The following is an 11207-nucleotide window of genomic DNA, read 5'->3' on the forward strand; positions in this document are numbered from 1 at the left end:
ACATTGATATGACTTTGGACTGATTAATACAAGTTTAAACTGACTTTGGACTGATTATTACAAGTTTACACTGCATTTTAATTACATTAACCAGTCCAAAAAACTTTTGCTTACTCCCTGAAGTACCTTGTTTTGCATGGAAATGTTAATGTAACCTGACCAGCAAAATGTTTTTTAAAGGTTTTTTTATGGCTAAGAATATATTTATAAAAATACAAGACAACAGCTTTATTAAAAAGTAAACAATTTAATAATAATAAAAAATAGCATAATAAATACAAATTAATATATAAAATAAGCAAATGCAGAAAAATACACAGCATAACACTAATTAGAATTCATGTTTTGTTACTTAACACAAGTCAGAGTGCAAGTCAAATATACACCTGCAGTCCAATACATAGCTATAACAAATATAGCTCCTTTTCACAGTATGAAAACGTTTAGTACATAAACTGTTCAATACAAGTTCATTCAAGCTGGCAGAAGTCAGAAATCCTATGCTCCCTTCTACCAGCACTTTTCTTTATTTACATCCGCCTGCGGCTATTTGCTTTCTCTCAATGAAGCCTGCTGGGGAAAGGGTCCAGGATTTTCAGGTGGCTCTGAAAAGAATGATCCATGCGTCACCCTTTCACCGGTCTGCACCCACGTTTATCAAGTCAGGCTTGTTACATCATGTAGCAAGCCATCAGGGCCAGATCTGTCATTTCACTGTTAGTTATACACCCTGAAAACAGAAAACAAAGAAGCAAGTCAGTGCTTATTTATACTGAATTCTTAGGAACTCATACAATCAGCTCAGAGTTATGAATAGTTATGACACTGGATCCCATCCCTGGTCCAGGAGAACCTCAAGCTGGTGTGTTAGAGCAGGGAAAGCATTACACTGAGCAGAACTATTTGATTGGAGCTTGGATTTCATAACTGCCATAATTCTACACCTGTTCGTTTTTCACAAATTTATCAATTTCAGTTCTGGAATTTCTCCAGTGGAAGCCCAGGGTTAGGGTTAGCTCAGGTTTTATTACTACAGGACCAGGGCTGAGAGAGCCAGTAGGTTAAGACTAAGGTTAATTACAGGTTAGAACGATGACATCACACCTATGAACATCAAAGCGATCAAAAAAGTAACGTGAAACTCCAGTAACTATGATGAAAGACTTGGTGACTCACTCACCTTGCCGATTCGACCCTTTTATTCTCTTATACAGGCTCTTGACTGACTTCCACAGTCTTCCTCTTTGCGTCCTGGGTAAATCATCTTTAGACTGGGAGACTGTCTCGGGTCTGGGCTCTTCATCATCATCCTCCCTGTCGCTCGCGCTCTCACAGAGGACCCCTTCCTCCTCCAGCCGGACGAGAATGTCCTCGTCCACAGGGAGGATGCCTTTCAGTGTGTCCTCGCTCAGACTCAGAGGAGTGCTGTGTCGACAGAAGGCGCAGATTATCCGAGATCCGGACTCAGGTTCTTCGCTTCGACACCCAGCGAGAGTCAGTAGGCAAGTTTCACAGAAGCTGTGTTTACAGTCCAGCTGCCGGGGACAGCGACGGCCAGCGTCGAACAGCCGGAAACAGATCCCGCACTCGAGCTCGGACAGCATCGTTATTTCTGTTGTATCTCTGTTACTGTACTGCTGACTAATGGGGAAGTTGAGCGAATCTGTCTGGGGAAAGCCGCCGGGGGTGTTTTATAAAGGCGGCTCTAAACAAAAGAAACGTGTGCGTGTGGGCGGAAATAATGGACCAACGTCTGAAAAAGGAAGAAAAGTTCACTAGCAACCCACGCCAAACATTGCTAAACACCATGACGTCACCGACTCCGGAGTTTCGATGCCTCGTGAAGCACGTTGGAAATGTCGCCTGGAGTTCGTCACTACGTCACCGAGTGCTGGCGTGCTGTTTTAACCCCTCGTGTTGTGTCTGTTTGTGGCTCACACTCATAATGTTCCCGGTCACTTTCGGACCAGAATCATTTTATTCCACTCTAAATCCACAATAATACATATATTATCAGCGAATGTTGTATTATCAATTCGAGCTCTTGTAAACTTTAAAAATGTTGAACTTGTATTTGCTGTGTCTGTCCTGCAGGCCTCATTTACCTCAGAAACATGTAAATCGGTCAGATTTGACCGGAACACATCGTGAGGGTTAAACTTATTTCTGTTCTCCAGGTTTACAAATTATACAGGGTGAACATAAAGTCTGTCCAGGATTTCATTCATATATTAAACAAAACCTGTGCTTAATACAAATACATGGTTCATTGCAAATTATGTGTAAATTTGGTCTATGTAATGTCACATGTTTCTTTCACAGTTTTTACAATATGATTGCATATAATCAGGAAGGACCTAATGCTCACCCTGTTTTTACAAACCCGATTCCAGAATATAGATAACATATCAAATGTTGAAAGTGAGACATTTTGAAATGTCATGACAAATATTAGCTTGTTTTGGATTGCATAAGAGCTACACATTCCAAAAAATGATATGTTTTCTCAGTTTAAACATTTGATATGTCATATATGTTGTATTCTGAATAAAATATACAAATTTGAAACTTCCACATCATTGCATTCTGTTTTTATTCACAATTTGTACAATGTCCCAACTTTTTGGAATCGGGTTTGTAAATGGAATGTTTTATTTTTTTGGTTCCTTGCCATCTTGGATAAGGAGGACCTTGACCTGGACATGGTCTGCTCACTACGGCCTTTCAAACAAGTACTAAATGTATGTATTAGTCAAAATAAACAGATAATCCGTTCATTTAATTTTATTTGATTCCAAATGCCATAAAAGTGGTTGTGTTTACTCCGGCGATAGTTTTCCTGATACATACAAAAAGGACAGGACATCTTCTGCTTTTGATTCCAGTTAAGTTTTCCTTATTAATTCACTTTATGATTCATTACAATCACAATTCTTCTTTGTAATTGCAGGGGGTTTTCCATGGCAGTAATATAATACTCTCATTTTTGTTTACTTGCTTTTTACTGTAAATTTGCAGGAAGCTGCTTGCTGCTCACACATGTCCTAACACTTTTTTCAAAGCTCTGTATCAAAACAAAGCCTTTTTGCCCCATGCTGACTTCCCCAAATTTACCTGCTTCTTTCTTCCCCTCCCACGCTTGTGGGTGTAGCTATGACAGTAATTTCTGGATCTAACTGGCTTGGCTTTTTCAGTCCTTTTGGCCCTTAGACAGTCTTTGTCTTAAATATTTATGACTTCATTCTTCAGGAAGTGAAAGTGAAAAAAGGGCTATTTATGAAACGTTTGTATCCAGTGTGGATTCTTAAAGGCGCAGAAGCCCTCTGATTTAATTGATATCAAAAATTTTTTTTTTTCATATTTACCTTAACATATTCTTTCAAATTTAGATTTTTTTCCATGACTTTTAAAACACCAAAAAAAAAAAAAAAAAATTTAAACCACCCATGGTCTGTTAATGTGTGATCATTTGCTAAACATGTTATTAGAAGTGGAAGCACTTGAGATTTCAAGTGCCTGATTTGACTTGGTCAACATGAGGGGATGGGATGTCATGCTTTGATACTTTTACTTCTGGGCCACAAAAAAACACAAAAATGCTGAAACCATAAGGTCAAAAACAGTTAAACCTGACTTATCAATTACCGAAAGTATAATGTCCACCCACACTGCTCATGTTACAAAGAAATAACCTATGAACACTTGGCAGCTGAAATGGTAACCAACCTTGCGGAAAACTTACAGGAATTCATTAACTGCTTTTATAATGATTACCCAAACACAATAATCTCTCTTTCCCTTGTGGTGCAATTCTTTTTACGGTCTCTTGAATTAAGTAAAATAAACTGTAGAGTAGATAAAGAAATGGGTCTGTAGAATGTAAGTAGAATATGAACTTAAAATCACAACCGTGTCAAATGATGATGAGAACTGTATATTAACCACAGATGAAATTAAGCATCAAAATCATCACTGCTCACTCTCTTAGAAACAAAACCATCTCTAGGTAATGAATGTCAGGGAAACTCGCCCCCCGTGGTAGGACACAGTTCATGGGCTCAAGGGAATGGAAGAGAGGCAGAGAGAAAATGAGCTTAAATATATTCCAAAACATGCATGTGCTCATAAAATCATGAGACTTGACAGAGGTGACATTGAATGCTGTGTATGTTCTTTCTTTTAATGTGACGTGTAAAAATGGATTTGTGGCTCAAATGAAGGATGAGACACAAGGCTTCGCTGGAAAAGTGGGCCCAGTAAGTCTATGAAAGGTAAATTTAATCTCTTTCTTAAAAGAAAATGTAATCTGCTGGTTTGACTCTTAAGATCAACTGACACATTATTTTAAATTCTGCTTTAATTATAACAGTTAATATTTCTAAAACATATTGTTGCTGCAGAGGCTGTAATGTACTGTTAATTTATATATCGAAAAGTTTTCTAATTATAAAATGCTTGACACATTTGATACAAAATTGTGTATAGATTCAGAGTTGGGAAACTGCCAATTGCATGCTTTGCAGTCACGCTGACTCTATAGGGATATGTGCTGCTAGGTGGCTCTCCCTTTGAGTGATGGTTGCGCTGGTAGTGCCAGTGTGAATTGAGGTTTGGGATTATCAGTCTAAAACAGAAACAGAAAACATGCAACAACTAACAGTACTCCAGAGAATCCAATTTATGGTTGTCTATTCGGGCAGTACCTCTCCTATTACACTTCCTAACCAAAAAAAAAAAAAAAGTCATATACTGTTTAAGATTTTATTCATACAGCACACAATGTGGTGGCCAGTTCATGTTTGAAAATGATTTCTCGTGTTTACAGAACCATTGTTTCATAATATGAGTCATAATATGAATATGCCAGTGCCATCAGGGGACATTCCATCTGGTCATTTAGTACATTTAGGTCATCAGCTGATTTTATTTTATTGCCACATAATGTTGCTGAGCCTAAACCTGAGCAACTGAAGTAACCCCAGATCATAACTCTGCCTCCAGAGGCTTGTACAGTTGGCAATATACATAATGTGTGTATCGCTTCTTGTGCTTCCCTTCTTACCCTGATGCGATCTGGAATAGGGTCTGTTTGAACTCCTCAGACCACATGACCTTTATCCGTTGTTTCAAAGTCCAATCTTCATGCTCCATAGCAAGTTAAAGCCTTTTTTTCTGATTAGTCTCACTAACGAGGTTTTCTTATGGTGACTCAGCTGTTTAATGTAAATCCTGTGTTCTCATCACATTGTGTGTGTATGAAAATGCTCTGACTTTCACTACTAAACATACTGTAGATATGATTTTTATTAGGATGATTTTTTTTTCAACCATGCAATCTGAAGTGTTTAAGTGAAATCCTTTCTTCATTTTTGTTCAACCACATTTCTTCCACAAAGTGGTTGAACAATCAGCACTATCCTTCCAGGTTTTGATAATGTTTTGAAGGGTTCTTAATCCAACTGACCCTTCTGAAATAGTGACTTTTTCTGGCCAGACACTGCATATTCATATACCCATTAACAATAAGCAATCCCTGTGTCAGCACATACTACATACAAAGACACGTACAGTAAACATTTTTTACACAATTCATTGCGGACTGCATTGTCAGCTGTTTTCAACAGCAGGAAATAAGAAAAGGACATTTGTGGTTAGAGTTATGAAATTAATTGCAGTCTTGTTAGATCCAGTTAGCACAAGCCATTACCAACGTTATGAGGAAGAGTATTACATGATACTCCTTTTTTTTTTTTTTTTACAACTCTGTCTAACAAACAGAGTTTTTTTTGCAGGTTCCCAAATCACAATAATAGATCTTATTCTGAGAAGTCACTCCTATAGTCTAACCCCATGTCAGTGGCACCAGTACCTGTTACAACATCTGCCAAGGAGGAAATCTCTGGCAGTGGGGACTCCCCAGAGGTGGAATGCCCAGTGTGCTACCAGGAATATGATCAAGATCGCAAGCTCCCACGTATGCTGGAATGCCTCCATGTCTTCTGCACAGAATGCCTCCATAACATCCAGCTGTCCCCTGTCCACCCACCTGACCCCAACAGCCCTCCTTCAATCTCCTGTCCCTTGTGTCGCCACTCCACTCCACTAGAAGGTGGTGATGCACACACCCTCCCTTGCAACTCCCGTATCCTTGCACAGCTACCTCCTGTGACTTTTCGCCTGCCTGTGTCAGTTTCCACTCGGCTGGCTACTGTCACTCAGAGGGTGATCCTGTCTTTGGAATCACGGGATGCTCGCTTTATTATTTTACCCACAGTCAGCCTACGGGTGGAGCAGATGGGCGAAGGCTCAAGCACCATTGCACCTGAGTCCATAGCAGGTACAGTAGAGGGGTTGAGGAGGAGGAAGAGCCTGATGTGTGTTCAGATGTTGGTTGTGATATTCTGGATGCTTTTTGTCCTGGCCTGCGTGCTGGGAGTGCTGTTTGGGCCTAATTTGTTTCACAACTGAAAAACAAGAACAAAAATCATGGTATAAAAAAAATGACTGTATCATATGCAATTAAATGTTTAATCAGCAAAATAATGCAGATAAACATATGAAACCTCAAGATCTATGGTATATCGTGTGTGTGTGTGTGTGTGTTATTTTTAAATACATTTGATACATTGTACTTTGGCATACACTGGGATCACTAGTTACTACTTTAACATAGTGCAACCTTGATTTCATTATTAAATTCTTTCAATTAATAAAGTGTGCATTGGTTGTCAAAAATATTGGAATAAACTGGAAAACAATGTGTGATGCACTCTGTAGTCATTTTCTCAGTTTGCAATGTCAAGTTTTTCTTCAACCAGACATTTATTTCACATATTTAAATTAATTTCAGATAGAAAAAAAATACTAAATTGTCATTAAGGAATGTCAGATCATTTTACTCATTATCCATTCACTACTATTGCTACCAAGCGAGTTAAATACTATGAAATGCTGCCCTCTAGTGGATATCATAGAGGCGTTTATATTTTACCAGATGAAGATTTTTTTTTCTAGTAATACACTTTCACATTTCATTTCTTTTTTTTTTCACTACAATGCACTGAACGATGCAGTGATGCTTTGGTGTAACTTTAACATGTTCAAGATTGCTCAGTGTTCACTAGTCCTACTGATACCAGTGGATAAAAACGTCCAAACCCAGTATAACTTGTGTAACACATTTACTGTACTGTATGTTTTGTGGCTCCACCAGAATTGAATGTTTCTATGAGTATGTGATAGAACTAATGTGGTTTTAAAATGCATCCTTACTACGGAGTCACATTTTCTGTCAAATAAAAAAAATGGAAGTTATTACATTGTTATTGAATTTTGGAGCCAACAATTACATTAAAAAAGGTTTCAAAAATTTTTATTGAATACAATTGTGTGTCTATAATTGTGTGTATACTTTCTAAATTTTAAGTCAATGAATTGCAAGGAATAAGTAAAATAGCATGCTAGAATGACACCTAATTAAAAGATTATTTAATTTGTTACTCGGTGCTTAATGACCTTATTGTGTTGGTTGTTATATTTCTAATTCTGAAGCGGTTTCGGTCAGAACAGCTGAAATATAAAAACAATGATACGTAAGTCAATATAAGTTAAATAAGGACAGATGTGGTAAGGTGACTGCTGCCACCATGATTCATCTTTGTGGCCACATTTATACTCATTGAATCAGTATGAAATTATATTATAGTGAATGAACTAAAACACAGGACATCTATATTGTGTAACTAAATACATCTTGATGTTAAATTGATGGATTTTTTATTTTTATAAATTTGTGGACTATTAGCTATCATTAGATAATAATTAGTCAATGTACTGTTAGGTATTCCATCTCCTGTTATTTAAGAGAAAAATATTGAGGCTGTTTTTTTTTTATACCAATGAATATCCTGTCAGTTCCATAATTATCTGGACAGTGAAACAATGTCTATATTTAACCTCTGTAGACCATGTCAGTGGATTTAAAATAAAAAAAAATAAAAATAAAGGTGTGTTGAAAGTGTAGATAAATATCTAAAATTAGTTTAAAAACCTTTTAAGGAAATAAAGACATTTTTCAAACTCTCTTTATTTTCTAGGCATTTGAACAACTTAAAGGTGACAATCAAGTGATGGCTAATACAAGATTAACCAGTTAGGAAGATTAAACTGATAGGAAAAAAGAGGTACTGTATGAAGAAGTAATCAAAGGGTTCATGTTACAAAGCATACCACACCTTTAGTCAAACATGGTGGAGACAGTTTTATAGCATGGGCATTTATGCTTATTTATCAGGTGACTGCTAATAGAAGAAATCTGAAGTGCTGATGCTAATAAATGCTACAAGACCGATAACCAGAGTTTCACAGTCCAGATGGATAATTACAGAAAAACATGCATGAAAAAGTAAACAGAGGTGAAAAAATGAAATGTTCTACTTAATAAAGAAAGGACTGAAAGCAGAAACACCCACATGCAAGCTGCGGTAAAGGCCTGGCACCTCAGGGGAGGAAGGAAATTTTACAAAGATTTTGAATGCAAGCATTAAACATAATCCTAATATTTATGATTGTTAGTTTGTCTAATTACTTTTAAACTTGTAAAAATAGAGGGACTTTTTGGTAACCCCTTTGAATTAATGATTAAGGTTTATACATCAATTGCTTCTTGGATACTTTATGTCAAAATCATAGTGGTGGTGTAAAGAATTAAGTGAATAGTTTCATGTTATCCTTTTGGACCTGCGTGTGTTATCCACAGTGAGAGTGTATAACTCCAGAAATATAAGGTTGACAACAGAACTGCTCTGTAAACAGTACTTTTTTATATATAACTTTCAAACATTGGCAGTGTATAACAGACTTTTATTTGTAAAATAAACACAGAAGAGTCACAAGAAAAAATGAATTATTGGGTAAGGTTTATGAGGAAATTATTTCCAGCTGGTGGAATGTAGAACCCTGCTTTTCCCCTCACCTGGAACATTACAAAGTTTTGATGAATTAATAACTTACGGCTTGAGTTCATGTTTGCCAAAATCATTAAATACTTAATTAACTAATGTAAAATTATGGGTATAGCAAAGAAGGGGGAAAAAGCAACAAGCACTAAAGTACATTTTACAAATAATCTTTTTTTTCTTTTACAGTACACTGAATGCAAAAAAAAATAAATCTTTAACCTTACTTTTAGAATTTAGGTTACATGGTTTTACAGATGCTTATTCGCTAGCACAAGGAGCAAAAAAGGTCAGGTGTGTAAGTTATGATATGAAAACTAAAATAATAAAATGATATTTCTTGATGTTAAAAGTTTATAATTTTTGCCATTTAACAGATTTCCTTGTGTTGTTTTATTTAAGTATATTTTAGCAATGCAAAAATACAGGGTCAGTGGTTGCTCAATCGGTTAAAGCTGTGGGTTACCTGGGCTACTGATCGTAAGGTTGGGGTTCGAGTCCTAGCACTGCCAGGCTTTCACTGTTGAGCCCTTGAGCAAGGACCTGCTCCAGAGGTGCTGTATCCTGGCTTACCCTGCGCTCTGACCTCAGCTTCCTAACAGGGATATAATTAAATCTTATTCTCATTTGTTCATTTCTGTATATTTACTGGTAATAATAAATGCATACAGTATATCTTTTCATTCCCATCTCTAGATCAGTGTTAAGATCTTGTAAAAACATTTTTTCCCCTGATACCTGGTCTCAGCAAACTGGCTGAGACTTTTACCTTCTTTAAATTTTTCATGGCCTAAAAAAAACTTGTCAAAGTAAATATACAGTGCATGCAACTTTTTAAGTAATGGGCAACTCAGTAAAGCACATTTAAACATACCAAGATGTCAACAGCAGTGCAAACAAGCTAATGAAGGCAAATCAGACTTTAATATGCAAGCCCTCCGCTTATGGATTTTCACTTTGTAAGTACCATGTAATAAACAAATCTAAAAAAAGATTTTTACTGTGAATAGATATAGAACACTTATTATTTCTTTTTTTAACAAATTGGATTTGTTAAAGAGTCCTTGTTCCTCATTGATCTATTCTTATGGACTGCATATACTCTATTTGGCACCCCTACTTGCATTAAAATACAGGGCATAACATGGTAAAATTAACCTTCACATGTTTCTTCACATGTAATATACTATGATAAACTATTTTTCGGGTAAGCCTTGTGGAAACCAGTCGCATCTTGTATTATAAATCTTTATAAAAGCATCTAACCTTCTGGAAAGGCTTTCTACTAAATTTTGAAGGGGGGCTGAGGGGATTTGTTCTCAACTCAGACACATTCATGAGATCAGGTACTAATGAATTAGGTCACAGTTGGGCACAGTTTTTTCTTAAAAATATACAGCAGGATTGAGTTCAAGGCTCTGTGCAGGCCACTCAAATTCTTCTATGCCAAACTTGGAAAACCATGTTTTTATAGATTTGCTTTGTGCAATGCTGGCACAGGTTTGGTCGCCTTAGTTCCAGTGAAGGTAACATTGCATTTACATTTACATTTAGCTATTTGACAGATGCTCTTATCCAGAACGACTTACAAAAAGTGCTTTGAAGTTTTCGGCACTGGATAGATACTTACACTGGGTTACTAGGTTATTACCTAAGTGCCATCAGTTATTACAGCATTCAAGGACATTCTATGCAAATTTTGAGGGTCAGGATAGGTTTTTATAAACTTTCGGACATAAAGTGTATCAGTAGGTAAAAAAAATTCTGTATGTATTAGGTGAACATTCTGTCTGAGGAAAATGTCCACACGATAATTCACGAACACTACTTTTTACATTATAGGAACCCAGTTGTGAATCACTGCCATTTACACATGTTTGGGCTATTAAAGGAGTTCCTGGGAGGCCATTGTTTCAGACATGAAACAGGCAGTCTGGCAGGACTGTCCGATCATGGCCCCAGTGCAGTGAGAAAACTTTCAACTTTGATGGTATCCAAGCACTAGTAAAACATGTAGCATGGAATTATATAGAGAAATAATGAGAGTTTTTTACTTACTTATCATCTCACTCAATCACTCATCTTCTATACAGCTTTATCTTGTATTCAGGGTCACAAGGACCTGGAGCCTATCTCAGGAGACTTAGGGGATGTGGTGGGGTAGACCCTGGACAGGATGCCAATTCATCACAGGGCACACACGCACACACACTTACACACACACTGCAGGCAATTTGGGAATGCCAATTA

At 36.9% G+C, this 11207-nt stretch overlaps 2 protein-coding genes across 2 annotated transcripts; one reads left to right on the top strand and one right to left on the bottom strand.

The window, feature by feature from the left end:
* Nucleotides 1–237: 237 nt before the first annotated feature.
* Nucleotides 238–1729, bottom strand: si:ch73-335l21.4 (E3 ubiquitin-protein ligase-like). Its single transcript, XM_053512366.1, has 2 exons — nt 1181–1729; nt 238–730 (listed from the first exon to the last, which is right to left on the bottom strand). The coding sequence occupies exons 1-2, from the start codon at nt 1602–1604 to the stop codon at nt 672–674; spliced, it is 483 nt and encodes a 160-aa protein (XP_053368341.1). The 5' UTR covers nt 1605–1729; the 3' UTR covers nt 238–671.
* Nucleotides 1730–4093: 2364 nt separating this feature from the next.
* si:ch73-335l21.2 (RING finger domain-containing protein) lies at nt 4094–6597 on the top strand. Its single transcript, XM_053512342.1, has 2 exons — nt 4094–4271; nt 5793–6597. Exon 2 carries the CDS (start codon nt 5851–5853, stop codon nt 6466–6468), a length of 618 nt encoding a protein of 205 aa, XP_053368317.1. The 5' UTR covers nt 4094–4271; nt 5793–5850; the 3' UTR covers nt 6469–6597.
* The last annotated feature ends 4610 nt before the right edge of the window (nt 6598–11207 follow it).

The sequence above is a fragment of the Clarias gariepinus genome, chromosome 1 (genome assembly GCF_024256425.1).
Source record: "Clarias gariepinus isolate MV-2021 ecotype Netherlands chromosome 1, CGAR_prim_01v2, whole genome shotgun sequence".
In the NCBI taxonomy this organism is placed as follows: domain Eukaryota; kingdom Metazoa; phylum Chordata; class Actinopteri; order Siluriformes; family Clariidae; genus Clarias; species Clarias gariepinus.

Excerpts from the sequence above, each read along its gene's own strand:
- si:ch73-335l21.4 (XM_053512366.1), bottom strand. The coding sequence starts at position 1,604 with ATGCTGTCCGAGCTCGAGTGCGGGATCTGTTTCCGGCTGTTCGACGCT. Across the intron at positions 731-1,180 it reads AAAAGGGTCGAATCGGCAAG|GGTGTATAACTAACAGTGAA; the intron begins GTGAGTGAGTCA and ends TTCTGTTTTCAG.
- si:ch73-335l21.2 (XM_053512342.1), top strand. The coding sequence starts at position 5,851 with ATGTCAGTGGCACCAGTACCTGTTACAACATCTGCCAAGGAGGAAATC.